Source organism: Aspergillus japonicus (assembly GCF_003184785.1).
Source record: "Aspergillus japonicus CBS 114.51 unplaced genomic scaffold BO86scaffold_42, whole genome shotgun sequence".
NCBI classification, from domain to species: domain Eukaryota; kingdom Fungi; phylum Ascomycota; class Eurotiomycetes; order Eurotiales; family Aspergillaceae; genus Aspergillus; species Aspergillus japonicus.
Genome location: NW_020291679.1, coordinates 88,933 through 116,126, shown reverse-complemented (window position 1 = coordinate 116,126; position 27,194 = coordinate 88,933). Strand labels below are relative to the sequence as shown.

The window sequence follows — 27,194 nt, the reverse complement described above, 5'->3', positions numbered from 1 at the left end:
GTTGCCAGAGGATCCCACCAGACAGACCCGAAAGGCCAGTTGCTCATCAGAGAGACGAGCACGGTCATTGGATTGGGTCAGTCACACTGCTGACTCTGAGCCGTCATGGTCGTAGTGTCTAGTGTGACTGCTCCAGGGCATGTTGAACCGTAACCACGCAAGAGAATGATTTCAGAGATCAGGCAGCACAAGCCAGTCTTCAATAAGTTTGGCAGTAGTCACTCAAGAAGCGATGCGCCAGGCGTATATGCAATCTCATTCAGGGTTGCCAGGGATCTGGTGGTCCAACACACGGACACCCATGAACTATTGATGGCCAACCTCGGACCTCGGACACCAGCCTTGCGCCCATTGGAACAGGTGCAGCGTGTACTTCCACCTCGAAGACAGAAGAATAGTCCAGCCAGGGTGGCCTGAATACCGTGTGGGGCCATTCAAGGACAAGGACAACACAGGGCCCCGTGCCCCCTTGCTGGACTCGAAAGCAGCAGTAAAGAGTGGCTTGCAGATGTCCTCACGGCCGTTGAATCAAGGACAAGTTCAAAACCGCATCCAATCGCCCGAGAATCGGTACCGTGCACTGATGACACTCGAGAATGTACCACATGTGGTTGGTATGACATATATCACACTGGAAGGCGCGTCGGCCTCCGTTGTATCGGCGCCAGAAACCTCCGAGATACAAGCAATCGCTCATCTGTCATTGGATGTTTCGTGTATGCTGGACCCGCTGCTCCGAGTCACTGAAACCCAACAGCTGAGCCACGCAGCCAAAATGCCATCAACAGTGCGTACGCGACAGACGATGAACTGAAGAACCATCAAGCGCGGCCGAATATGTGCCGGCGGAATCCCATCGAAGGTCCTAAGTCATGGTTCCGACTCGAATATTGTCGAAGGTGTGGTGAGCCGGTCTTCCACGTTGTCCGAGACGGGCTTGGCCGGCTCTAGTCCGGACGCTGTGCTTCATGCGATGGCTTTGAACTACCAGTCCACAGCACTATTAGTCCACGCGGGGCCGTAAGACTGGCACCAGGGAGTGAAACCGGTGCCGTACATTCAAGACTGATGTAGAGATGCCAAGGATGGTATCCTCACGCGGAACAGGATTTGCCCAGTCATCTTGTCCTTAGACTTCGCCCGCGAATTCTCGAACATGCTTCCACATCATGACTTTGCCATCATGTGCTCAGCCTAAGGTTGAGTCACTGTGATAGGCTTGCTTGTACCAGCCATCTCATTGTGGCCACTAGCAAAGACCTTGCTAGACTCAGCGATCAAGTAGTGACATGTCGGCCGGATAGCGAGAGAGCACAGACTATCGCGAGGTGGCCATTGCCAGCAGTAAGTGCGTAGGCGAGATGTGCGGATGGCAGAGATACTCGCCCTCGGATGCCCGTTGTAGTTCTTTTCAGAAGCATCCAGGTAGCACATCGCATGGACTGAGTCGATAGGAAGACGCTCAACATCGCTAGGATTGACCGGCAAATTAGATCTGCTTTGGACGTCTTCGCAGAGATCCAGACGAAGGAAGCTTGTTTCGAAAGGGAATTTCTTAACCAACTCAGGCGAGGTGAATTCATTGTGTAGATCACGTCGGCAGACTCTGAGGAAGCCAACGTGGCGAAGTCGATACTCTTAAATGAACGGATCCTGCAGGTCGTGTTCGGTGCAGAATCTGCTAAGAGTGATCTGCATTAAATGCAACAGATCTGGGTTGAAAGGGCCCCTTGCTAACGGGGCTGGCCGAGGCAGATCCAAACGTTTTCTGGCAGCTCTTTCCAAGAGCAATGTAGTCATCGTCAAGGAACCAGCGCACTCAGGCAAACCACCAGCCTTAGCTAGTAATTCTCGCGCTTCCAACACAGGTCCCAGCTTTGGCTGGTGAATCGGGCTTTTGGAGCGGCACGCACGATAGCTTGATCTTTCTTGGATTCTGCTCTGAGAAGCAGGATGGAAGACAACCTCGGCAACATCCTGCTCCATCAGGTGTACTCTTTCTCGAGCCCATGCCATCCCCAAGGAAGCCACCGGTCTCAGCTCCATTCCCCCCTTCCGAGAATAGAAAGTATAATTCTCTTCGAGCTTGACAAAGTGAAAGCTCCCTCCGTTGTTGAGTATCCCATGGACCGAGGTGACTGACCTCTTCCGAATACTAGCCATGTATCGGTCCAGCTGGCATGGACGATCTGGGCACATCTCTGCTCCAACGCTTCACTTCAAACGCTGCTCTGATACCCTCCCCAGACGCTTTCCCGGCCATTATAGTAAAGTCCAACCGCCCAGCATAAGTCCTGTCATTGACAGTGTCCTCGTATGAGAACAACTGCTCCGATGGGGAACAAGGACGAAAGACCCCGGCGATAGAATCTTGGAGCTCCAGAGGACCGTGCCGTCAAGTGTGCAGGTACTGTTAATATCATTGAGCCCGAGGTTATAGGACTCGTGGAACGCGTAGCCGTAATCTTCATACCTGGTATTGAGATTTCGTCACGAAGGTGCCGACCAAGTCGGGATTCCTTTGAAATGTTGAAGACGTTCAACCGCGGCGAAGCTCTCCTCGCTCAGATGGTCAATTGACAAAGAGGCCATGAAGGCATCGTAGATCTTGCTTCCTGCTCCGGTGACTTTTACATGGCATCGGGGCCGTTAGGCGTGGCAGAGAACTGCCACCAAGGCCTTGGCGATGATGAATGGCGGCGACAAGTACTGGCTTGGCCGCCACTTCTCCGGGTACGGGCCGGGGTTGGTTGTCCAGCGCCTGGTCGTCGCAGCGCCGACCCGTGCTGTGTGAGTGTGGATCATATTCTCCAGCTGGCCGCATCGCGGGTTCTCCAGGGCCCGGGAGTTGTGGCGGGCCCCGGCGAAGGTGGGCCGGGATGTCCCAGCCCACACTCGACAGCGACTAGATGCGCTGCAGGAGCTGCGGGTGCAGAGCTACCACAGCATAGAACAGGACCGCAAGGGCCCTCAAACCGTCCAGCAGCCCCGGCTGCGGCAGGGCGTTCACCGGCGAGTATTCAGGAGAGGTCGGATGCATTTTAAGGTGGGCGGGCCGGAGCGCAGGGTGTTGATCGCCTGGAATGAAGATGCGGGTGTGGATCGGATTATTATGCCGACATGGACCCTGAATTTCAATACGGCCAGGGTGACGAGGCTTGGGTTTCCATCGCATTGACAAAATCCCTGCGTCCTGGATTGGACCTTGAGAGAAAGCCTGGGAAACAAGGAAGGGAACTCCAGTGCTGGACATTTCCACAGGATCGTTGAGGCGTTCCTGGCATGAGATAATTCCGAAGACAGTCCTCAATCCGAAGAAGTCAGGTTTCTTCGTCAAGACAGCAGGGACTGAGTCCGTGTCGCCTTGCTTTGCCAAGCCACCCGCAGCCACGATGAATAGATGTAGCCGGCTCTGCTTTTGACAAGGAAGAGGAGGGCGTATTCATCGTGAAGGAGCCCGAAACTGAGTCGCAGACGCTCCAAATGCTGATGGCCACAGTACCGGTGGTGTCGGCCTTGTCGAAGAGGTCAATGAGCCGGTGATAATAAGCCGTGACAGCCTTACCGTGTCTCTGAGCCACCGAGACCCGTTCCGCGCCGCCACTGTCTATGGTGACGGAGTGTGCGTCATCACAGCTTCCTTTCTCTAGCCTTGGATGGTCTCATGTCGTAATGTCACACTCTAACAATATGCAACTCCCACGAAAACCCCCCAAGTAGGTGCGCACCGCAGCCTTCACTGGTATGCGTGCTCGAATCATACATAACCCTGTGATGTCCCCGGAGCAGGGCCAGCGAGCCGAACTCCCATGGGCAGACTGAGCCGCCCCAACCTAGGGGGCTCGTGCACACAAGCCGTCGGGGCTGGTATGGATATTCGTCATTGGGCTGCTTGCGTCCGGGCTCTAGCTGAAGGGCATGGTCTGAGCGGATAACGTCCTTTGGTGTTGGGTCCGTTCAAGATCACCCTTTCCACTTGAGATCCAGGAGAATATCTGCGTCAGGATTGGGTCCACGGCACTGTTCCCGGGATTGCACATCGGTAGCGTGTCTGATCCTGAACCAGATGCGATGAATTAAGCCCATCCACGGACTTTCATTGTAGAATGAGGAGAGCCATGTTTGCCGATTCAGGTCCAAAGGGACTTATATTAACCGTCGACTTGGCAATGCAAGACCACAGCTTGGCCGCTTGGGCTTGGACCGAGGTGCCGGATGTCTTGTTGCGAAGCCAGGGAGCATTTGGTGTTTGCTGGTCTATCGGTCGAGTTTCACACCAGGCCGGGGGACAGTTGCCTTGGGTCATGTCGTGGAATCGACTGCGCGACCTCTTCCGCCCAGCGAATGGTAAAGTGTGTGTTTCGCTCAAATTGCCAGCATGAGGGGGCAACTGTGTAGGGCATTAAAAATACCCACACAACCGTTTCCCGACTTCAATCTTCGGTCTGAACCAGAAGGCAACACCGAGTCTCTCCCTGGTAACTTCCGCCGATCAATGGAAGGTCTCCACTGCGTAAGCCGTGATTATCATCCCGGAATGATGAGGACGTAATCCCCGCTTCCAAATTTGACCCCGAGAAGGGATCCAGTCCGGCTGCGACAACAGCCTCACATCCTTGAGTCTGCACAGCATATAGTCCAGTGTGTCTATCAGAATCGCAAGGACCACCTGGGCGAGGGGAGCTCGTAGGCGAGTCCAAAACGTCCGGTTCCGGCAGGCCGCAGGGCACCTGTCCGGCGCTGATGCGGTCGGGTGGGATGAACGCGCCGCACGCACGATGACTAGGTATAGTACACGCGTTGGGGTTTTCGGAAGTTGTCCGGTTCGCTTCAGGCGAGTGAGGATCTTCGACGAGTGAGAGGGTCCCGCACTCTCTTCGCCGCAGATGCCTCACAACATCCATGGTTCTATGGATCGGCCACGGCGGCGCGGCGGACGGCCATACGAAGCGCTCTGATCCATTGGGTAGACACTTGCCCCGTCTCCATTCCACTAGCAAAGCTCGAATACCTCCAAGGCACATTTCCTGACCCCAACTTTGTGGCTCGGCTGGGAGTCTGTAAGGGCCTGAGACTAGGTACCAGAGACAGGCTAAATCTCCTGGCGGGGGGGTTCCATCAGAGCTGCGACGCAGAAACTCGACCTGCGGCGTAGCGTAGGCGCTCGTATCAGTCTGGTCTCCTCACTGCGTGTTGTCACGACGTTTGACAAAAGCTGGCTGATCAAAGTAGTAGCTACAATGAGATTGATTCAAATGGAAAAGAGTGAGGCGTGCTCTTGCGCCTGCGGTGGTGGCCGTCTTGTGCCCGCGAACCCCCTTCCCCAAAGTGACAGCCTCTAACGTGAAGAGAACGAGACAGAACGGCCATCGCGAGCTCAAGCCTGGTCCGACCAGACTACGCTCTCTGAGCTGCCGCGAGGAATTTTTTATGTTCGACCGAGTCGAGTTGATCGCTAGGGATGTTTCTGCCGTGTGCAGCCTCGGCTCAGGAGTCTCACAGAGGCCCCACTGCAAGAGACAAAGCATCAAATCCCCTCATCGGCTAAGATTACATGCTGTGTATCCAGTAGACGAGGCCGCAATCCCGTTCGTAAGAGGTCTACCATTCCACGGAAGCCGCCTTACTTCTCCAAGTCTCCGATAGGTCTTGCCCTTTTCTGAGAGAGAGATGGAGACACTTTTTATGAGTTTCATCCTCTGAGCCGTTATTCCTTTGGTCTGATGGTCCCGCATCTCGCCCAGTCCATCATCCTCTTACCAGTCGATAAGAACACTTGGATATAGGACACACCTTCTCTCGAGTTCTTCGCGCTCACGGCTCGGTATCACCTTGCTGATCCTGCGCGGTGGCGATGTCTCGACGGAGTCCTCAGTGATGAGATTGCCCTGGAGCCGACGCATGGCTTTGGGCGGTTGACCGTTTGACAGACGCGGGTCTCGTTGCCATTACTCTGTCAAAGTTTGCGCTTTGCGAGGTCTGGAGTCTCGCTACTACAACACACAGGGCTGCGCCTCCAAGATTGACGCGTCTTCCTGATTGACCCCGTTTACGCGGTGAACCCCGTTCACGTGGGTTGCTCTGGCTTTGCCATTCTCTCCAGGAGCAGAGCCCCCGGCGTCATGCCATATTCCTCCAACTATCGATGTTGAGGATGGCTTCTGGTTCTCCCAGGTGGAAAGCCTCCTTGCGTACTCTCTGGGAGATTCAATGAGTACAGCCGTAGATGGCGTTCTCGCGAGTTGTTGTGGGCTTCCTTCCCGTGCTCTGCGGTGGAGAGAACCGAGAACACGTGTGCAGGAACGAGCCTGCTAATGAGACACCCAAGAAGGTGGGACTGCTACGCAGAGAGACCTCGAAAATGCACAGCCATGAGGAAAGGCTCGCGGGCTTCGGGCTGGCTCGTCGTCGGAGTCGTCTAGGTAGAGCGTCCGTCCAGCCCACGGTAGCCAGTCGTTTGGACTCATATCCGTGGAACATGCGACGAGGATGAATCGGAAACCGGGCGTTGCTTGAAAGACAGGTCTGGGCGTCACCAGCGGAAGGTTTCCGCGGTCATCTGGCGCATCACTGGAGACAGGGCCATACATGTACTCGGTAAGCGCCCGGGTGTAGTTCTCCAGGTGCTGGATGGTGTCCGCGCTTTGGCCGTCGGTCTCGGGGTGATAAGACCTGGAATACCCACTCTGCAGACTGAGATCAAATTCCAGGCTCTCGAGGTATGCTTCCTCTTTCCCGGGGCCAACCCTCTCATGGGCGTACCTAGCACCAAAACCGACTAGACCCCATGGCCTTGACATACCTCCAGTGCTCCGTAGCCGATAACCCTGGGCCTGGGAATTTGGCTGTTTTCGCCTGCGAGCGTTAAGCATGCCCTTCGCTCTTCGCTCGGCAACCCCGACATTGTGGCTGCGCCAGTCATCGCAGCGGCGGTGCCGGGCTCGTGAGTCGTGTGGAACGTGCTCATCTCGATCGCGTCGGAAACGGAATCTGCTGGTGTAGCTGCCGTCACGTTTGACGCGAAACTGGGCGCAAGCAAGCACAATACCATCGCTGAATCTAGCGGATCAAGTCTGGCGCGAAACTGAAATCAGGTGCGAGAAACTCGCGTAGTGTTACGCGGCAGTTCGACCTCGTCGTGGTTCGGTGTTTGGGTGTCATGACCCGCTTGATTCGGTTCTTCTCGGGTCGCGAAGCGCGTCGTATCGAGACGTTGAATAGACGCAGTGGTGTAGGAATGAGACGATACTGTAAGCAAACTTCATGCGTTAGTTATCTCGAGGAGTTAAGGCTTCTGAAGCGCTGGAAAGGGTAGAATCCTTACCTTTTGACGGCCCGGTCCTCGACATTATCGAGGAGGGCTGGGGCCCTTGCCCGTCATGAACCACAGGACATGTGAACAGGTGTGCGCGAAATGGATAAGTCTTGGTATCATGACAGCGACGAAGGACTACTCCTTCACCAAGCCCTCCATCTCGTCCTCAAGGCGCACAGGCAAATCCTCCAGAATCTCGACCGTGAATCCGTTCACAGGGCTGTTGCCGCCGCCCTGATGGAGCGACAGAAACCCCAGGACATCGCCCGGAGCAATGGCATCTGAAGCAGCGATATTGCCTCGCGAGGGGGACTCTTTCCTCCGCGGTGACCGGGTAGTCGACGCGCGGAGTCCCAAGGGCGCTCAGTAGCCAAGTAATGCCGTCTGGCTCTGCCTTCCCGCAGCCGGATATCCACGACCGTGCTATTGGAAGGCCCAGTGTTAGCCCGCCAATGCCCCAGGAAATGCAACTGCTGCTACCAATACACGTACCTTGTGTCAGGATCACCATGTTCCCCACAGGTGGGAAGCAAAGCAGGTCCCAGCGGCCATGAGGTGTCCGGCCTGTCGGGGGTGGTATCTGCCCTTGCCCGGTGCATGAAGAGTTGTACTCGAAAGGGCAATCGGTCGGCAGGGCCGGTGTGTTATGCACGACCGTCTACAGTGTCCTGTGTCAAGACTCCCAGAGTCCCGCAGGTGCACTGACATCAGCAGCCACCGCAGCCTCGCCCGGCTTCGCAGGCTCAGTGAACCCACTGATAAAAAATCAGACAAAGTGGTTGAGGGAAAGCCTGTGCAGCTTTGTCCCAATATCAATCTGACATGGCTTGGTCCGGTGGCTAGAACATGTGTTTCCACCACGTTCGGTAACGACCTGGCGCTGGGTTGCGGTTTGTGGCAAATGCGTGGTACGATCCACCACAGACTCCGGAGGACCTTCCCCTTCCCTCGGGTAGGACTCCATGTTAAATGGGCTGGTCGATAGGGTCGTAATACAACGTCTGGAACGAGGCGGGGACACTGAGGTGTTTCGTGTTCGCAATGTGCGTGCAGTCCGACACATCGCGCGATTTCCGGGGATCGGCCTGGCCTGATTACGGTTTTCCTCAGGCTCCTCACTCACAATAGTACTGCACGACACAGCCCGCGCGGCATAGGCCGTAGAGGGAAGGGGCTGCATCTCATCATCCGTGCCGTCTGACACGATGATGATGTGTCGATGATTGTGTACATGGGTATACACCCAGACGTCAGGTGTAGACTCCATTTTGGTGGTGGTAGTGGTAGACGACATGTTGAAGCAGGGTATGAGCGATCAAGGAGCTCGAAAAGCAGTACCGATTATTTGATTCGAAGATTGCTTAGACGTCGGAGAGGTTCGACTTCCGGAGGTGGTGCGTAGTGCGTGGAGATGTTCCAGCATTTCAACCACGGTTGAGGACTCAGACTGATTGTGAGAAGGCTGGCCCCCAGTCGGTCGCTGCAAGCGAAGAACCCAGAGGGCGGTGAAGGGCGGTGCATCTATGCTCAACAGCTAGATTAAAGCGGTTCAAGCATCGAACTATCGGTCACAGCAGCGTCGGTGAGTTTGTTCAACAGGCCCCTCCGCACTGTGGCGGGCACAATTCGGGGATCGATGATGTACTTACTGTAAACCCTCCATGTGTGTCTCAAGCTCGACCACCGACCGGACTCAACCATCCGCTCATCCTGGATGGATCTTGGTCCTCTCAGCCGGCCAAGACGTCCATCGACACGGCATAAGCACATGCCTTGAAGCGCAGATGGCTTGGCCAGCAGCCTCCCAGTTCAACTATGGAATGGTAAGACAGCTCATACTATGCATCAGCATCAGCCAGAATTCTCGCCAAACAAACGGCACATGGAGGATTGTATCTCACCCGGAGTCAAATATCGCACGACCCAGTCTTTAATCCGACCGAGATACCAGAGAAGTTGGGCTTCTGGTCGAAAATGCAAGGCGGGAGGACTACCGCGACCGATCCGCCTGATGGTCTCGAAACCACCCAAGTTGCATCGCACATGTGCTCCGTGAGGAGCATGAAACAGCTCGCTCGCACATAAGCTCGGGGTTTTGTTCACAGTCCAATGGCACAGACTCTCCCCGCACACCCTGCTGCGTGCGCCCTTGTATGCAGTATCGGGGGGAAGCGAGCTCCCCTGCAGCAGCAACGGAACGACATCCAAGCCCGGTCTCGAGTACTCTGCCTTGCCGAAGTACTCTGCAAGAATGCCGGGTGGAAGGGACTGGAAGCATCCGGCACTGAGAACCCCGTGGTTAGCAAACATCAGCAGGCATGGTACGAGTCTGCACCATCTTACCAGAAAAAAACTCCAGCATGGGCTTCCCGCCACCATACCCAAGATGTCCCAAGGAGAGGGACGACGATCCCCCTCTTCGAAATCAGACATGCTGAGACGCAGTGTACAACACAACAGAAAGGTTCTCGTGTTCTGGTGGGGGTGGGAGGAGAAGGATGATTTCTAGATGTGGTGTACAGAGAATCTGTTAGTCCAAGGCTTGATCTGAGGAGGAGGAACTCACGGGAGAATACGAGCATTCCACTCGGCGAAGGGCCGGGTGTCGCCATTCACGGAAATGCCCTAGGATGGCCTGGTGAAAACCAGCAGGGAACCGGACTCTTTCTGCGCGGTCACAGTTAGTGAAGGAGCGACTGCACGGCGAGGTCATAGTCTCACCTTCACGGAGCACATGGTCTCTGGATTGAGGGTGATTCTGGACGGGTCAAAGATCTAGTGAGGGGTGCTCAGCTGGTTCCTGGTAGGGCTTTGTGAGTGCTGGTAGCGTGGTAGGAAATGGACTCCCGTGAAACTGAGGTGGAGATGAAAGGAAAGGTGTACAGAGGTCAGAACAGAAAACATGCTGAGTGGCAGCGGACTGATAGAATAATGAAAGTACAATAAGACATATATATACAAGAAGAGGAATAAGAAGAAGGTTCAAAGAAAGAAAGATGGGGACGGAGGTATATCGCTGGAGGCATATATATATATAGCGCAGAGGGGAGTAAGAGAGAGTGGTGAGAATAACAAAACTCCACCTGCTCAGAGAGTCAAAAGCACGGCCGCTAATGGGTGCCATTCACGGAAGTGGGCTAGAGAGTACAGTGATCATAGGGTGACTAGACAAAGGCACAGCCGTGAAGGGGAACTCTGGTCAGAGAGTACAGGATTAGTAGAGAGACTGGCAAAAGAGCATGGCCGTGAATAGGAGACTAAGTGAGAGCACACCCGTTAATAGAGAACTAGGTAAGAGCATAGTGTCAATAGGGAGACTTGGTCAAAAGAACACTGTCAACCAGAAGATACAGCGGATGCAAATGTGCAGCAAACGCTCAGCAAACGCCCAGCAAACGCCAAACCGGCCCAGCCGACAAAGGGCAAGGCCCAGATTCAGCCCGGTGGGTCTGCAGCAGCCCAGGCTGGGCAGCCCCACTGGACTGCCACAGCTTCTGCAGGCCGAAATCCAGGCAATTGCCAGCTGCCACTGCATACACCTTGTCATAACCACCATCAATTAGACGGAAGCACCGTTTGCCCACCCCCAACTCCTCAGCTCCCAGTCAATTTTGGACCTCCAGATGCCCGATCATGACCCTGACCCTGCATCACGAATCGTCGGAAGATCCATGTCTGTATCCGGGGGTGACCGTTGTCGATCCAGCCGTCCAGCCTGATGATAGGTGCACTGCGTTTCCCGCGCTCCACTGCTTGCGTTTGAGGTTGATGGAGGTTTCCGACTAGGGTTGAGGTTAACCAGCTAAGAGGGTCTGAGGGTCTTTGCTCTGTTTCTTTCTTTTCCTTCCCCCCTCTGTTGTCTGTCTTTTCTGTCTGTCTCTATTGCTCTTGTTTCTTGCTTTGCGTCAAGCTACTCCTGCCGCTGAGCGCGTTTGTCCGACCCCGCATACTCCAGCTGCCCAGCTACGCCATCACACACACCACACCCAGCATGCGGATACCTCTCCTTCTCGCCCTCCTGCTCCAGACTATCGCGGTCGCCAGCACAGGCATCAGCCTGCCACCGCCTCCCCACGACCCTCCACTAACCGACCACGCCGTCCAATTCCCGTGGAAATCCCAGCAGGCCACCGCAGCCGACCACACCACCAAAACCCGGCTCTACGCCCTCGCCGCGCAACAGCAGCAGCAGCAGCCGCACTTCGCCCACTACCTGCAACACTACCTGGGTAACACGGGCACGGACGCCGACATCTCACCGGACGAGCTGCTGGCGGCGCTCCCCCGCTTCTACGAGGAGGTGCAAACGCTGGTGACCTTCAAGGCGCGCCTGGCCGCCGCGGATCTGGTCGCGGGCGTGCGGCCCACCGTCCTCTTCAGCAGCTTCTGGCACGAATACGCCACCACCAGCGAGGAAGGCTGGGATTGGTTCCTCGCGCTGGATCGGTTCCGGTACAGTGTCACGGGCGCCGTGCAGCTCGCCGCGGACAGCGCGGCAGAACCAAAAGTGCAGTTTCGGGTGGATGTGCTGCGCACGTTTGACTTCTCGGCCGGCCGGGAGATCGTGCTCGGTCGGTATGAGTATCGCGATGCGCAGCTGGTCGACTTGCAGGTCAAGGGGCTGGCGCGGGAGTTTGTGATTCGGGGGTCGAGCCTGGGGTATTACCTGGAGCAGGAGCAGCAGCAGCAGCAGCAGCGGCGGCGGCAGCAACAGGAGGAGGAGGGGGATAGCACAATATCCGTACATCCATAGAGCAAGAGATACCCCGCTTCATCCACGAATGGAAGAATTGCACCTGCACTGCGGTCTCAACCAATCCAACTGATGGCCTCACACCGGCCCAAACTGTCCGCAACCGCCTGAACCCGATGCGTCATCCAACCGGACGTAAACCCGTCCGCCTTCTTGCCCAGCTGCATCCCCCTCCCCAACCGACACCTCCCATCCGCGACCGCAAACCGATACCCAAGACACAGCGCCTCATGGGCACACATCTCCCTACACTCATCCACCGTGGCAGTCTGCCCGACCTCATCGCCCACCAAATTATCCCACCCTTCTTTCGGAGACTGGATCTGCCCCCAAACCACCCGCCAAAACACATCCCGATAAGCCATCACCCGACCAGCATACCCATCGCGCTGCCACCCTTCCTCCAACTCCACCAAACCCCGCAAATCCCCTTCCCCCTCCAAATGATGAAACGACACCGCAGGATAACACCACACACGATCGGGGGTATCCGCACGCACCGCAAAGAAATCCACCTCCGAAGGCGGCGCGATCTGCAACATGGGCCAGCTCCAGGTCAGCGACACGCCGCAGCTCTCCAGCAGGATGCCCAGCAGACAGTCGCCGGCCCAGTGGGCGTCAACGGCCGTCTCCCAGCCGTCGCCGCTCTGCGCGCGCAGGTCGCGGGCGCGCTCCATGGCGGGCCGCGAGAGCACGAACCCCGATCCGCCGTGCGCGAACAGCGCGTCCACGATCTGCATCTGGTTGCCGAGGTACCACGGCTGGTCGGGGTCGAAGCGCGCCAGCCAGGCGGCCAGGTTGTGCCAGAGGAGGTAGGTGTCGGCCTCCATGAAGACGAACCACTTGGCCGACGGGCGCGCGGCCAGCGCGGCGTCCACCATCGGCAAGAATTTCCACTTGTCCAGCTTCCAGCCCGGGTTGTTGGGTTTGCCAATCGGCGTGTTGACGTCTGCGACCAGGTCGGCGGGCGTGAGGCCGCTGTGGCCGGCGAGGCGGACGCGGTTGTACAGGCCGAAGTCCGGGTTGGTGGATTTCGTGGCGCTGGAGATGTACGGGCCCAGGATGTCTTGCGTGGAGATTGTGGAGGAGAGGGGCTCGGCGTAGTCGGAGTAGATCACGTAGTTGGGGATGCAGCGCAGGGTGGTGGTCAGGTGCGGGGGCACTTTGGTGCGGGCCTCGGTGATGCCGGTTTTGAGGATGACCAGCACGTCATTGTAGATTGGGGGGAGGGCGCAGTCGGAGGGGGTGGGATGGAGAGGGAGGGGCGGAGGTGAGGCGGAGAAGCTGAAGGAGTGGTGGAAGGTGTAGATAATCGCAACAATGACAATGGCAGGGAGAAGGCGCCGGAGTCGGAGTGACATGATGATTTCATGAGTAGTGGGATGAGCTTAAGATTAAGGGGTGAAGCCGTTCAAGAAGCAACAAATGAACGCGAGGGGCGAGATTCGCTTATGTAATGCTCATGCCCCGGAGTTATGGATTGGCCGTGCCCCGTATCTCCGCCCGCCTGGATTGTTTACTTGCAACATTGACTCCCTCAACACAACCTCTTCATCATCTTCAATTGTCTATTGCCATCTCAATCCACCATCTCCCATCACAGTCGACTCCGATTCAACCCCTGCACCACCTCCCTCGCGCCGCGCCGCCCACTCCGCACCGCCCCCTCCATATATCCCTTCCACTCCGCCGCCGTCTCCGTCCCCACGAAATGCACATTTCCGACCGGCTCGCGCAACGCGTCACCCGCCAGCGTCAATACCCCCGGCGGCAGCGCCGGACACGGACAGCCCCAGCCCGACAACTCCTCCGTGCTCCACTCATGGCCTCGCGCCTCCACAAACTCATTGGCCGGGAGATCAGGCTCATCATAGATCAGGCCCAACTGGCGCAGCAGCGCCTGCTCCCGGGCCCGCGGGTCCTTCTCCCGCGCCCACTGGCGCCCACTCTCGCCCGCCAGGAACGCCGTGAGCACGTACTTGCCATCGCGGGGGCTGCTGGTGTCCCGGTAGATGGACGCGGGGCCCTTGAACGACTGGACCAGCCCACAATAGCCGCGCTCGACCCACCACGCCGACCGGAACACCAGCATCACCTTGGTGTAGTAGCCGTAGCGGAACGAGTCGACCAGCAGCTGCTTTTTGGGCGGGAGTGGCGGGGTGAATTGGATGGTCTGGAGGACTGGCGTCGGGGCGGAGCAGATCACTTTCTTGGCGCGGATGGCACGGCCCGTTCGAGAGAGGACGACTGATCCGCCTGCTCCAGGACTTTGTTGGAGGATGGCGTCCACGCGCTCCCCGAAGTGGATGGTGTTCGCTGGGAGGTCGGCGGCCATGGCCTTCGAGAAGCTCTGCGTGCCCTCGCGGACGCGCAGGTACTGCGCCCCGTGCCGCCGGTCGGACCGCATCTGGATCAGGCCGCCGCCGGAGCGGCAGTAGTTCAGGAAGTAGAGGGCCGAGATGTCCGTGGGCTCTTGGCCGAGCATGGCGCGCGTCCAGACGGAGGCAGACGCTAACGCGGCCGGGCGGACGTCGCGGGATTGCAGGTAGGCGTAGAAGGAGAGCGCGTCGAGGGCGGGGTCGGCGGGGTTGCTGCAGGAGAGCGCTTGGCAGTCGGCCTCGCACATTTCGCGCACGTTGTCGAGGTCGGTTTGGATTTGCGGCGTGATCTGGGGCTGTTAGTGGTAGGTTCAGTGCGCAGGCGAGGGGGGTTGCAGCTTACGCATGGGGTTTGGCCGTAGGGGAAGAGGACCGTAGGGCCGTCGTCCTGTTCCAGCAGGCAATTGCCGGTGGTGTTCTGCTCGATGAGCTCGACGCCGGCGCGTCGTGCGAGGGCGATCATTTCGGTCTGGTTGGTGTCGTTGATCCAGGCGGCGCCCAGGTCAACCACCCCGGTGCCGCTGGGGAGGGTCTCACTCCATGTTTTCCCCCCCACGCGGTCACGGCCCTCCAGGATGAGACAGGATAGGCCGGATTGGAGGACCGACTCGGCTGCTGCCAGACCGGAGAGACCTGCGCCGATGACGAGCACGTCGACGTCGGCATCGGTTGGCGAGGGCAGCGAGCGGGGAACGGCGGGGGAGGGAACTGCAACGGTTGCAGCGATCTCATACTTCCACTCCGGCACGGCCAAAGCAGGAACCGGCACGACGGTCACGGCAGGAAGATGGCCAGCGAGGAAGGTCTGCAGGGGCTTCGGGTGTAGACGGTTGGCCGCATTGTAGTTGACCACGTAGAGGGTTAGGCTGACAATGTCACGCGGCGACGCACCGGCCGCGGCGATGACACGGTGCAGGTTCAACAAGGCCAGATGAATCTGCGAAACGCCATCGGAGGGGGCCTTGCCAGCTAAGGTGCCTGGTTGACCGGAGATGTGCAGCAGAGGGCCGTTGGAGATGACCCCGGCGGCGTGATAGGCAGCGGGGTCCGTCACAATGGACTGGGTAGACTTGGTAGACATGATGATGACTACAGGAAGGATAATTGCGTGGCAAAGACCAAAGGTGTAGTAGAAGCGGGGTTCTTATATCAGGGATGATGCATGGATGCTGGATGCTGGATGCGCGAGCCGGTCCGGTGGGCTATCGCGGGACAATCCAATTAGGGCTATCTTATCCGGGATGGCTTGCCGTATGAGCGGAGTCGGGATGACTTGCCTTGACAACGCCTTATCGTTGCGGGGGGCTGATGCGGAGAAGCTGGCAGTAGATAGACCGATGGTCGGAAACACAGCTTGAAAGTAGAAGTATATAGCTGTCAACTCGTGCAAGGATCATCACCAACCCATCTCCCCCATCCCCATCCCCTCCCACACAGACGCAGTCAACATGGCCAACCGCGGCAAAACCCATGACACCAAAGTCCTCACCATCGCCGACCTGGCGCTCGAGGCGCAAAAACGCCTGCCCCCGGTCGTCCGAGGTTAGCTCCTACTCCACTCGCCCCTCAATCCCCAACCCCAATCAAGCCTAACAGAAGGAGACAGACTACTTCAACGAAGGCGCCGGGGATCTAGTCACGTACGCCTATCTTCCTCCTCCCCACACTCTGACTCCCATCTGAACAAAAGGTACAGCCTCCGCGACAACGAAGAAGCCTACAGCCGGTACAAACTCATGCCGCGAGTCCTCCGCGACGTCGCCGACCTCGACACAACCACCACCCTATTCGGCAGCAAAATCGCCTTCCCATTCGGCTTCTCCCCAGCCGCAGCCCACAAACTCGCCCACATCGACGGCGAAACCGGGACATCCCGCGCGGCGGCCGCACATAACATCCCGATGGCGCTGTCCTCGTGGTCGACCTCGAGCGTCGAGGAGGTGATCGCCGCCAGTGAGGGTAAGGGGAATCCGTATATCATGCAGGTGTCGTTCTTCAAGGATATCAGTATTACGGAGAGGATTATCAAGGCGGCGGAGAGTGAGTTGGGCCCCTTCTGCCATTATTTGGAGGACGTGCTGGCTGTGCTGCGCACACACAATCCACGCTTTGAGCTCAGTCCGGAGAGTGGAACGATACTAACCAGTGAAAACCAACAGAGGCAGGCTACAAAGCCCTGTTCGTGAGCGTCGACCTCCCCATCCTGGGCAACCGCCTCAACGAATCCCGCAACAACTTCAACTTCCCGCCCCACCTGAAGTTTCCTGTGCTGGCCGGGGCGGCGGAGATGGGGTTGGAGGATACGTATGAGCGGGGATATGGTAAGCCTTTCCCTTCCCTTCCCTTCCCCGTGCCCTAATCAGAGCCCACCGCCATCCCCCACACAATCCAATCCGGTGCTAACAAAAGAAAGACGCAACAATCCACTGGACCAAAACCATCCCCTGGCTACGGCAGCACACCAACCTCGCCATCTGGCTGAAGGGCGTGTACGCGCCCGCCGACATCGAGCTGGCCATCCAGCATGGCGTGGACGGGGTGCTCATCTCCAACCACGGCGGGCGGCAGCTGGACGGGGTGCCGGCCACGTTGGATGCGCTGCGCGTGTGTGCCCCCGTCGCCAAGGGCCGGATCCCGCTGGCCGTGGACGGGGGGATTCGTCGGGGCGCGGATGTGTTCAAGGCGTTGGCGCTGGGAGCGAGTTGTTGTTTTGTCGGGAGGGTGCCGATTTGGGGGTTGGCGGTATGTTTCTTTTCCTTTACTTTGTTTTGGGGGGTGGGGTAACGTGAGTGGGGATTCGGGGCGGTGCTAACGTTTGCGTGTGTAGTATAATGGGGAGCAAGGGGTGGATTTGGCGATCCGGATTATCTATGATGAGTTCTGTCGGACGATGATGCTTGCTGGGTGAGTTCGTCGCGAAACGCTGGGTGGAGTGTGTGCTGACTGGATGCAGGTGTCGGACGATTGCGGATATCACGCCGGAGCATTTGGCGGTGTTGGAGAGGGGGGTATTGGCGAAACTGTAGATGGCAAAAATAGACGGTGCATTTCTTATATATATGAAACTGGTTGCGAGCTGAGTATCTCCTATAGCAGGAGTGTACAAACAATACCTACATTTCTTCTACAGCAGCGGGAGCGCCTAGGTCAAAGTAGGCTGTAGCTTCTTTCTTACGACGATGATGAGTCCAAGTAGATAACCTCAAAGCTGGAAGTGCTCCTACACATTCCTTTTCCTCGCGGGGGTTCTTGAGGTTTTCACTAACGGTGATATCGAGGTACGAATTCCTCCCATCATTTTCGCATTATTCACCGTATTATACAAATCTGGTCACTAAAACAAGGCCTCCTGCTGCTTGCTCTACCTCATATAAATCCTCTGTTATTGCCGGTTCATCCTCCACATCTTACCCTTCGCAGAATCTCAACCTGAATATCAAATCAAGACGACGCACACTTCCCCGCGGTACAAACCAACTCATCCGAACAATCATCCTCCGTCGCGCAAGAAGCTCCTACTCACGTCAGCTATACCCAACCAACCCCTCCACCGCAAAACAGACATACCTGCACAATGTCCCTCCCAGGAACAAGACCCCGTAGCGATGGCACTCGTTGCAGCAGCACTCGCAGTCTTACCTCCCGCAGCACCAGCACTTACACTCGGCGTAGAACCCCTACCCAACCCCGCCGCCTCCGCAATATCCGCCACCTCCGTCCCAATCTGCACGCGATACACATACGTATCGACGGCAACCGCCTCCCCACGATACGCCCCGAACTTGGGCTCCGTGCGGCCCGTCCACGTATTCGCCGACAACCTGGTCGCCCCCGCATCCCCGAGCGTCTGCGGCTCGCCATCGAAGTAGAACTCGACCCACCCCGGCCGGCCCGTGTGGATCACCACCCCCACCGCGTACACCGTGTCCGTGTCGACAGCGCGCGACCACTGCGGCTCCCGCCCGCTCGAACTATCGGCCTGGTACTGCAGGTGCAGCTGCCCGCTTTTGACCTCGAGGGAGAGCGGGATGATGGCGCCGTTGGTGGCGGCGTTGTTGCCGGCGTAGGCTTTGCTGTGCCCCGGGGCCGGAGGGTTAGCGGGTCGGTCACTGTTCTCTTTGTTCGCGGGGTGAGGGGGGCATGGGAGGATAAGAGGGGAGCTACAATTGAAAGATCATCAGACTCTGCTCGATCACGCCGAGTGAGAACTTGTAGCCGATGTAGTAGGTCTTGTTCTCTTCGATTGTGTTGGCGAGCGCGTGGTACTCGGCGCGGATGTAGGACTGTTTGCGGTGGTAGTGTAGGGCCGGGACGCCGTGCGGGTCGGTGGCCAGCTTGATGTAGAGGTCGTTCGTGTTGGCGGAGATCTTCTCGTCGCGCGCCTCTTCGAGGTTCAGGATGCCTAGGGTGGACGGGGGGTCTCCGTTGGCGGCGGAGAAGTCGAGGAGGGGGGTGCAGAGGGCTGGGGGGAGGAGGAGGGCGAGGGTTACGGCGATGGTGGGGAGGTGCATTCTGTGGTGGGTTTATGCTTGGTTGGGTTGGTGAACGGGTCGAGGAGAATCTGGTGATAAAATTAGGGCTTGCGGCATGACGGCGAGACTGGGAGGCCCCAGGCTCTTATAGCAGTTCCGAGTCAGGGGTTGTGGTAAATACGAACGTTCGCGTGGGGGCTAAGCGGGCCGTATTGAAGGCGATCGCTGCCCGTGGTGAGCATCGTTCTGACAGGGTCCAGGGCTCAGATGCGTTGATGCAGGCAGCAGCGATGGGAATTGAAGGATTGGGGCCGAGTCGGAAGAGCAGTGCCTGCAGATGTTCTTTGGATCCTTCCATCTGCGACCCATTTTCCCACTCTGGTAACATTTCCCTAGCGCTTTCGAACCCCCGGGGGGCCAAAACTCAGGATCAACTCTGTACGCAAAGACGGATTGTATCGATTATAGATGAAATACTGATAAATTTACTAGCCCAAAGAAGAAAGCCTGATGCCTAGAGCGTCATGAAATTGGTGAGGAAGGAAGAAATCTACACGAATTCGTGGTGTTTACATACTCGCAGTCCTGTCTGAAATCATGTGCTCAGTTACTAGATCATCTTGGCCTGCCATGGTTATGCCAGTCGTTGACTCAGATGATAACTATGAAATGAATGCCTGATGTTGCTGAAGAGTCTATATATATTGGGTGAACCCCCATGGAACGGCAACTTCTTATGCACGTTTCAGAGGCCTAGGATCCATCTTGTCGGGGAACATCACTTAAGAGCCACATGAATTTCTCACTTTCTCATTCGTCTTAAAGCAAAAATATCTTCTTGCCTCTGACAAACAGGACAAAAGCTGATCGGAGTTCGGCTGACCCAGATTGCCGAGATAGGCAATACGGTTTCTTAAGGCGATGACCTCATTCTAGAACCAGACTCAATGTGTTATCATTTACGATCATGGCTGAAGCCTGCGGCCTGAAATGGCAATTCTCGTCGCAATGGCAGCTCTCATCCTGCTAACCATGCAGAAAGGCCAAGCTAAGATGCGACCGCCAGAGTCCCATTTGTGGACGTTGTTTCGATGCTGGTCGATTCGAGCGCTGTTTCTACCATTCTGCTCCTCTGACCCGGCCGCTTGCGCCTCAGACTAGCGTTTTATCGCGAAGATCACAGAAGCAACGACTGACGATGCCCAGCACATGGCGCGATGGACTGAAAACGAAGAAAAAGAAATCTGCGACCGGGTCTTCTCGGGTTAGTTGCACCCCAACATATCTTTAGAGAATATGAATCTAGCTTGCAAAACGATGATCTGGAATGCGACCGTGAGATACAAGATCAGAGTCCAATTGCTGCAGTATGCGATATTAGTCGATCATACACGAACCAAACAATATATTCTACTGTATTCCAACAGAACCATCTGCGCCCTCCTCACAGTTACAACAAAACAACTACTTCTGAACCGTGTGGTCCACCGCCTCCGGTACCGTCACCAGACCCCTCTTCTCCTTCGTCCGCCACTGAATTGCCTTCAGGATCCCATACAGCACCGTCAACGTCGGCATGGCCACTCCCTTGACCCGACCCTCACGCACCGCCTCGCCCACCAGATTCTCAAACTCCGTGAACCGCCCACTCCGCACGTCCACCTGCATACTCGGGGGGTTATACATGGTGATCGGATCCATGGTGATCATAAACTCCAGGGTCTCGTCGGGCAGCTGTACGCCCGCGCACGCCTTGGCCGCCGCCTGGATCTCCCGCATCGCCGGGCGGACCAGGTCCTCAATCACCCCCTCAGCCAACTGGATCCGACCAGTATCCAGATCGGTGATGGCGCAGATCGGGTTCAGGCACGCGTTGTACAGCAACTTGCGCCACCGACTGAAAGCCACGTCGGCGTTGAACTGGGGCTGGCACTTGCCGCCGGCGCCGTAGATGCGCACGAAGTCCTGCGCGGCGGCGTCTTCGACCTCCGGAGAGAAGACCGGGTTGCGGAAGGCTCCGATGTACAGCTCGTCGTCGTCTTCATGCACAATCTTCCCCGGAGCGACTTGGTGGGAGCCGCAGAAACTCACGCCGCTGAGGATGATGTTGGTGGGGAAGGCGGATTGCAGGGGTTTGTGGATGTTGAGGCCGTTTTGCAGCAATACGATGCGGGTGTGGCCTGGGGTGACGGCGGGATGGATGAGAGTCGCGACGGACGGGGGGATATCGGCGTAGTTCTTGGTGGTTACGATGATATAGTCGTAGGGAGGGAGGGATTCGGTGGTGAGGTCGGGGATGGTGTTGCGGACTGGTGTTGGATGTTAGTGGAGATGATTCAAGGGGCTGAGGCTCAAAGCAGGGGGAACAAGAAGGGTCCGTACGAAGAGACGGTTTGAAGCCTTCGACCTCGCCGTGGTCGATGGATTTGATGGAGAAGCCATGTTCCTTGACATGTTCGTAGTTGGATCGCAAGACCGCGGTGACAGTGGCTTGGCCGCCCAGTTCGAGGTTGAGGGCCCCGATGGTGCCGATGCCACCGCAGCCGATCAGGAGGACGTTGGCTTTGTTCTGCATTTTGGTTGTTCTGTTCTGGTCAGTCAAGCAAGATGATGTCGGTTGGGTCCGGTAGATGGAAGACAAATGTAGATAAATAATGGGTTCCAAGTTATCTCCCAGCTTATCGGATTAGGGCTGCAGACAGGATGGATTCCCCGCTTCGGGGATCAAACCGGCAAGTCATCCCGGCCTCACTTTCCTTTCTTATCTCCGCCTCTTCCCCCTCTTTTTGTCTTTTCTCGAGATCACCTCCCCCATTTGATTGCCATCAGTTGCCTGTTTCTGAGCTTTCTTTATCGATAACCCAACTGATACCATGGCCGCTGAACAGATCACCGCGACGACTTCCCCGCATAGCGGCAAGCCTGCCTCCGCCCGGTCACGGTCGCTGGGCGGGTGCGAGACCTGCCGGCGTCGGCATGCCAAATGTGACGAGACACGACCATCCTGTCGGATGTGTGAGCGAGCTGGTCTCGTCTGTGAGCAGTATGGCATTCGGCTCTTGTTTGACTCCGGGGAGAGTCACGGCTCGCGATGTCGACGGCCGCTGTTCACCGAGCACTGTCGCCAGCAGATGAGCGAGCAGCTGGTGGCTAGTCTCAACCCCCACAATGTCAACACCGTGCTCTCTCGACTAGATGGAGACTGTGAGGAGAGGGACGGGGCCCCTCCGACTCAGAGCTTCTTCACCCAGTTGGGGCCGTTTGGTGCCTTTCGTCTCGTTCCAGCTGAGCCTGACCCCAGCCCCGTCCTGATAGACACTCTCCCAGCGGACTCGGAGTTACCACTGGTGGAGATTCCTCCGGAGACTGGACTCGACCTCGCCCTGGAGGATGCCTTTGCCAGTGACCCCTTACTCGATTGCCTCTTTGGTAACCTAGATGTCGAGGGGCTGGGGGATCTGTCGACGCAGAACTTCTTCAGTGCTGCCATGCCGTTATCTGAGGGGGATGACTTCTCCTCCCCGTCCCAGTCCCTCGCCAGTGGCTTGTTGATGGGGCCGTCGACTTCCTCGTCACTGGGGCTATCATCTCCATTTTTATCGGCACCAAGTCTGCGGTCTCCGCCGACCGTCACCAATCGCGCACCACCCGACGCTCCTTTCCTTCTGTCTGTCTATAAGCACGACGTAGTGCCACTTTTCTCGCTGATCCAATCGCGCAAGAATCCTTGGGAGACCCTGTTTGTGTCGAGCGCCATGGAGACATTGGCCCGCCTGACCATGGGCGAAAGCGTTGCGTCGACGCAGATGACCATCTTCAGCGCCATCCTTGCCGCGGGCGCCTTTGCCCAACGAGGAGCCTCTGCCACCCGCGGCTCGGCCAACTACTGGGGCGGGCAAGCAGAAGCCCTGGCAGCAGAGGCGCAAACCCACCTCAAGCGGGCCTTGCGAGACGCGTCATCGACCGTCAAGAAGGTCAAGTACAAAGACATTCTTATCGCCCTCCTGTGCATTCATACCGTCTCAGTACGCATTCCTGACTACATCATCTCCAACATCGCTGATTGATCCAGGCATACCAAGGCAGCGAAGAGCGTGTCCGCCGTTGTCTGCTTGACTGCGAGAATTGGGTGCGTTTCCGTGGCCTGCCCAAACCCCGCAAGTCCCGCAAGGTCCGCCTGCTGCACCACTGCTACGTCTACCTGCGCATCTTCCACGAAAGCACGTCAGTCCTGCCCCCAGTGCCGACGGATGAAGAGATTGATCATGCCTCGCCGGAGGCTACTGTCGGCTCCATAGCATCCAGCCGGTCGTTCCGGCTGCGCCAATGGGAGGGCCGTCTCGACCAACGCATGGAGGAGCTCAAAGAGCCGCACCAGGGCGAGAATGACCTTCACCTGGAGATCCCCGGCCGGTGGGACTCGACCATGTACCCGCAGGTGTTTGGGCTGCTGGAGCCGCCGTTCTTCCTCCTCTCGCAGGTGACCCGGTTGGGCAATGAGCGCGACTTGGCTGATGCTGGCAGCAGCGGCAGCACACTCGACTTCAAGCAGTTCAATGCGCGGGCACGGAGTCTAGAGCGCTGCATCTCCGCATGGCGGCCGCCGCCCCTCGCCGTCGATGTCAATGGCACGTCGGACGCGATTGAAAGCGGCAACAGCCGCCGCAGCTACCAGCTCAGCAGCGTGTTGCACAAGGCGTTGCTCATCTTCTTCTACCGCCGGATCTACGACGTGGATCCGATGATTCTGCAAGATAAAGCCTGGCAGGTGCGGGAGGCGCTTGCTGAGTACGAGCAGGGAAATGAGGAGCAAGCGGGCTCTTCGCGCGTGGCGGCCCCGTTCCTGTGGGCAGCGTTTATTGCCGCGTGCGAAGCGATTGATCCCACGTTGCAGAGCTGGTTCGTGCGGTGGTTCGAGTCGGCTGGCCAGCGGAGCAGTGTCGGGGTGTTTGAGCACGCGCTGGGCGCCATCCGGCTGGTTTGGGAGCGCCAGCGACAGAACACGGGCAACACGGCCAGCTGGCCACAGATCTTGCGCGAGGAGGGGATCAGTCTATATTACATATAGATGTTCTTGTCTGGGGGTAGCTGCCGCTTGTGGGTTTGATGTTTCTCGTGGTCAGCTCACTGCATGTACCTTCTCCCTACTACCCACCTATCACCCTCTGGTGGAAACTGTCGGTATGGTGATGGCTGGCAGCCTAATGTAGCATCACCCCTACTCCCGACCCTTTAATCGCGCAAAGACAGCAAGAGGAGCACTCACGGATCCACCCCTAATTCGAAGGGTGAAATCCTGCCCCCTCTTCTGCAACCATGCTTGCCCTCAGTTGAGTTAGCAGCAGCAGCCGACCCCTCCATCATTTGCCAACCACCATCGATAACCAACCACTCGGATTCATTGCCTTTTACAAAGCTGCATAAGCACGACACTTTACCCACACACAATGTTCCTCATGATTGGAAACATTTCATAATTTCCCACTCTATGGCGCAAGACCCATCCATTACCTCCACCCCTCCACAAGTAAAGTGTGGACGGATTGCACCTTTCTGTGGAATGTAGTGAGAAAGGTAAAGATTGAGCGTCTCGGGTGGAGGTGGCAAAGGACAAAGCAAGGTTGGTTGTGGAAGGGATTGCCAGGGGGGAGGAGGGGGGCTTATATTGCTGGATGATGGTGTGCTCGCCAAAGGTCTGCAGCATCCACAGGATGTGCTATAGCCTATCGGGTCTAGATCCTAATGGAGGTGGAGATTGAGAGTATTCTGAAAGGTGGGTGTTGTGAGGATGGGGGCCTAGATGCTATGAGGCAAGCAAGGGGGTAGGGCGGCGAGGCGAACTCGGCCAGAAGCAGTGGTTGTGTTCGGACGTCCGCAGTGCGGTGTGACCGCTCATTTCTTTCAGAGGGAAGCTCCAATGAGCTGGGGCAAGACGACTACTTTTAGCTCGCAATTGAAGGTTATGTGGGGGCCAGCGCCGCTTTGGGGTGGGGGGGGGGGGGGTAAGTCAGCCCATGGGAAGAAGCCAGGAGACTGGCACCGTGTCATCGGCTCCAACGCTGTTTTATGGATGAGGTCTTATTTTTCAGTCATGCTCAATTGTCGTGGAGCTGATCGGCATCGTGATCTCGTTCTGCGGTATATTCTCACGGCTTGTATAGTCGAGACAGATCATCCGTTGTTGTCCATGTCGCAGACGCATGCATTTATATGCTTAGTACAGATGTCATGCATCTCGCCAGCTCCCCAAAACGGCAACTCGGTGGAGAGACCTGCCTATCCGGTTATCGATATCAAACTGCTCCCAGATAAGTGGCTATCGAGGCAACGCCACCGATAGAGCAGCCAACCAGTCAGCGAGGGCGAGCTATCTCAGCGGAGATGCTAACCCTATCTCTGCCGCTAGTCAATCGCTGCAGCCCGGGGACGCATATATAGTCAACCCCAGACTGGCACTCCAGTGCCGGTACGTGTTGCCCCCTTTTCTCCTCCGCCCGTATTAACACCGGGCGAACCAGCAATATGACAGCCAAAGCCACCTCCGCCGATAAGGCCCTCGAGGCCCACGACCACGAGTCCCCCGACCCCACCATCGACTATGGGGAGGGCGATATGCACCGCCTCCCCCACACGCAACGGGGCATCAAGTCGCGCCACGCGCAGATGCTGGCCATCGGGGGCACGATCGGCACCGGACTCTTCGTCGGGGTCGGGTCTGCGCTTTCCATCGCGGGCCCCGCCTTCCTCCTCCTCTCGTACGCCCTAATCTGCCTCCTCGTCTACGCCGTCATCACCGCCACCACCGAGATGAACACCTACCTGCCCGTCCACGGCTGCTCGATGGCCGCCTACGCCACGCGCTTCGTCTCCCCATCCCTCGGCCTCTCTTTGGGGCTGCTATACTGGTACAGCTTCGGCATCCTAGTGGCGTACGAAACCACCGCCGCCGCTCTGGTCATCAACTACTGGAGCAACCCCGTCCCACTCGCCGTCTGGATAACCCTCATGCTCCTCGTCGTATTCGCATTGAACTTCAGCCCCGTGCGCATCTACGGCGAGACGGAATTCTGGTTCGCCTCGCTGAAAGTCTTCCTGATCCTCGGCCTGTTGATCCTGAGCTTCATCCTCTTCTGGGGCGGCGGACCCAGCCACACCCGACTGGGCTTCCACTACTGGAACCACCCGGGGGCCACCAACACGTATTTAGTATCTGGCGCAACCGGCCGCTTCTGCGCCTTCGTCTACACGCTCTGCTACTCGGTCTTCTCCTTCACCTTCGGCCCCGAGCTGTTGGTGGTCGCCGCCGGCGAAATGCAGAACCCACGCACGAACCTGCCCCGCGCGGCGCGCCAATTCTTCTACCGGTTACTGGTCTTCTACGTGCTCGGCGTGCTGGCCATCGGGGTGATCTGCCCCAGCAACGCGTCCGGCCTGACCACGGGGACGGGCGTCAACGCCTCGCCGTGGGTGATCGCCATCAAGCACGCGGGGATCTCCGGCCTGGACAGCGTCGTCAACGCCGTGATCATCACGTCGGCCTGGTCCGCCGCGAACTCGTACCTGTACATGTCCAGCCGCACGCTCTACTCCCTCGCCGCGGCCGGCGCCGCCCCGCCACTCTTCAAAAGGTGCACCCGCCACGGCGTGCCCTACTACGCCGTCCTGGCCAGCGCCAGCTTCGGCGCCCTCGCCTACATGGACTGCAGCGCCGGCGCCAGCACCGTGTTCACCTGGTTCGTCAGCCTGACTAACTCCGCCGGCATGATCAGCTGGACGGCCTGCGCGGTCGTCTACCTCCGGTTTCGTCGGGCGTGTGCCGTGCAGCGTGTTGCCGTGCCGTATCGCTCGTGCTGGCAGCCGTATGGGGCCTGGGCTGCTATGGTGGTGTGTCCGGCGATTCTGCTGGGGCAGGGGTTTCAGTATTTTGTGGCGGGGAATTGGAGTGTGAGTGGGTTTTTGACGAGTTATATCGGGGCGTTTGTGTTTTTGGGGGTGTATGCGGTGAGATGGGGGTTGGGGGCGTGGAGGTGGGGCGAGGGCTGGTGGTTGAGTGTCCACGAGGTGGATTTGAGGAGTGGGCTGGAGGAGGTCGAGGCGTTGGAGTTGGTGGTTGAGTGTGAGGGTGAGGATGGTGGGGGGAGGAAGGGGAGGTGGTGGGAGAGGGTGTGGGGATAGGCGCGTTTCTTCTTCTTCTTCTTCTTCTTCTTCTTCTTCTTCTTCTTCTTCTTCTTCTTCTTCTTCTTCTTCTTCTTCTTCTTCTTCTTCTTCTTCTTCTT

General features: G+C 57.6%; 9 protein-coding genes across 9 annotated transcripts; 5 read left to right on the top strand and 4 right to left on the bottom strand.

Annotated features, from left to right (window-relative positions):
- Positions 1–508: 508 nt before the first annotated feature.
- Positions 509–1,024, top strand: BO86DRAFT_401554 (uncharacterized protein; the record flags this gene model as incomplete). Its single annotated transcript, XM_025673783.1, has 2 exons — positions 509–787; positions 827–1,024. 2 exons carry the CDS (start codon positions 509–511, stop codon positions 1,022–1,024), a joined length of 477 nt encoding a protein of 158 aa, XP_025525633.1.
- Positions 1,025–11,306: 10,282 nt separating this feature from the next.
- BO86DRAFT_401550 (uncharacterized protein) lies at positions 11,307–12,068 on the top strand (the record flags this gene model as incomplete). Its single annotated transcript, XM_025673782.1, has 1 exon — positions 11,307–12,068. One exon carries the CDS (start codon positions 11,307–11,309, stop codon positions 12,066–12,068), a length of 762 nt encoding a protein of 253 aa, XP_025525632.1.
- Positions 12,069–12,124: 56 nt separating this feature from the next.
- On the bottom strand, positions 12,125–13,440 carry BO86DRAFT_420587 (uncharacterized protein; the record flags this gene model as incomplete). Its single annotated transcript, XM_025675216.1, has 2 exons — positions 12,125–13,352; positions 13,394–13,440. The coding sequence occupies 2 exons, from the start codon at positions 13,438–13,440 to the stop codon at positions 12,125–12,127; spliced, it is 1,275 nt and encodes a 424-aa protein (XP_025525631.1).
- A 186-nt stretch (positions 13,441–13,626) lies between these two features.
- Positions 13,627–15,527, bottom strand: BO86DRAFT_366206 (flavin-containing amine oxidase; the record flags this gene model as incomplete). The annotated part of the gene is made up of 2 exons (XM_025670089.1): positions 13,627–14,736; positions 14,790–15,527. 2 exons carry the CDS (start codon positions 15,525–15,527, stop codon positions 13,666–13,668), a joined length of 1,809 nt encoding a protein of 602 aa, XP_025525630.1. The 3' UTR covers positions 13,627–13,665.
- Positions 15,528–15,858: 331 nt separating this feature from the next.
- On the top strand, positions 15,859–17,472 carry BO86DRAFT_435523 (alpha-hydroxy acid oxidase; the record flags this gene model as incomplete). The annotated part of the gene is made up of 7 exons (XM_025675966.1): positions 15,859–15,988; positions 16,053–16,086; positions 16,143–16,486; positions 16,606–16,767; positions 16,860–17,188; positions 17,274–17,350; positions 17,400–17,472. Exons 1-7 carry the CDS (start codon positions 15,895–15,897, stop codon positions 17,470–17,472), a joined length of 1,113 nt encoding a protein of 370 aa, XP_025525629.1. The 5' UTR covers positions 15,859–15,894.
- Positions 17,473–17,887: 415 nt separating this feature from the next.
- BO86DRAFT_401546 (uncharacterized protein) lies at positions 17,888–18,957 on the bottom strand (the record flags this gene model as incomplete). Its single annotated transcript, XM_025673781.1, has 3 exons — positions 17,888–17,961; positions 18,014–18,519; positions 18,611–18,957. 3 exons carry the CDS (start codon positions 18,955–18,957, stop codon positions 17,888–17,890), a joined length of 927 nt encoding a protein of 308 aa, XP_025525628.1.
- Positions 18,958–20,338: 1,381 nt separating this feature from the next.
- Positions 20,339–21,675, bottom strand: BO86DRAFT_435514 (ketopantoate reductase family protein). Its single transcript, XM_025675965.1, has 2 exons — positions 21,301–21,675; positions 20,339–21,227 (listed from the first exon to the last, which is right to left on the bottom strand). The coding sequence occupies exons 1-2, from the start codon at positions 21,491–21,493 to the stop codon at positions 20,383–20,385; spliced, it is 1,038 nt and encodes a 345-aa protein (XP_025525627.1). The 5' UTR covers positions 21,494–21,675; the 3' UTR covers positions 20,339–20,382.
- A 116-nt stretch (positions 21,676–21,791) lies between these two features.
- BO86DRAFT_435510 (Zn(II)2Cys6 transcription factor) lies at positions 21,792–24,315 on the top strand (the record flags this gene model as incomplete). The annotated part of the gene is made up of 2 exons (XM_025675964.1): positions 21,792–22,943; positions 22,991–24,315. 2 exons carry the CDS (start codon positions 21,792–21,794, stop codon positions 23,984–23,986), a joined length of 2,148 nt encoding a protein of 715 aa, XP_025525626.1. The 3' UTR covers positions 23,987–24,315.
- A 1,215-nt stretch (positions 24,316–25,530) lies between these two features.
- BO86DRAFT_317778 (uncharacterized protein) lies at positions 25,531–27,093 on the top strand (the record flags this gene model as incomplete). Its single annotated transcript, XM_025668184.1, has 1 exon — positions 25,531–27,093. One exon carries the CDS (start codon positions 25,531–25,533, stop codon positions 27,091–27,093), a length of 1,563 nt encoding a protein of 520 aa, XP_025525625.1.
- Between the last annotated feature and the right edge of the window lie 101 nt (positions 27,094–27,194).

Bases quoted from the DNA above. Each gene is read 5' to 3' on its own strand.
- BO86DRAFT_435514 (XM_025675965.1), bottom strand. From the start codon at position 21,493: ATGCAGAACAAAGCCAACGTCCTCCTGATCGGCTGCGGTGGCATCGGC. The intron at 21,228-21,300 runs GTACGGACCCTT...ATCCAACACCAG, and splicing joins AGGCTTCAAACCGTCTCTTC to TCCGCAACACCATCCCCGAC.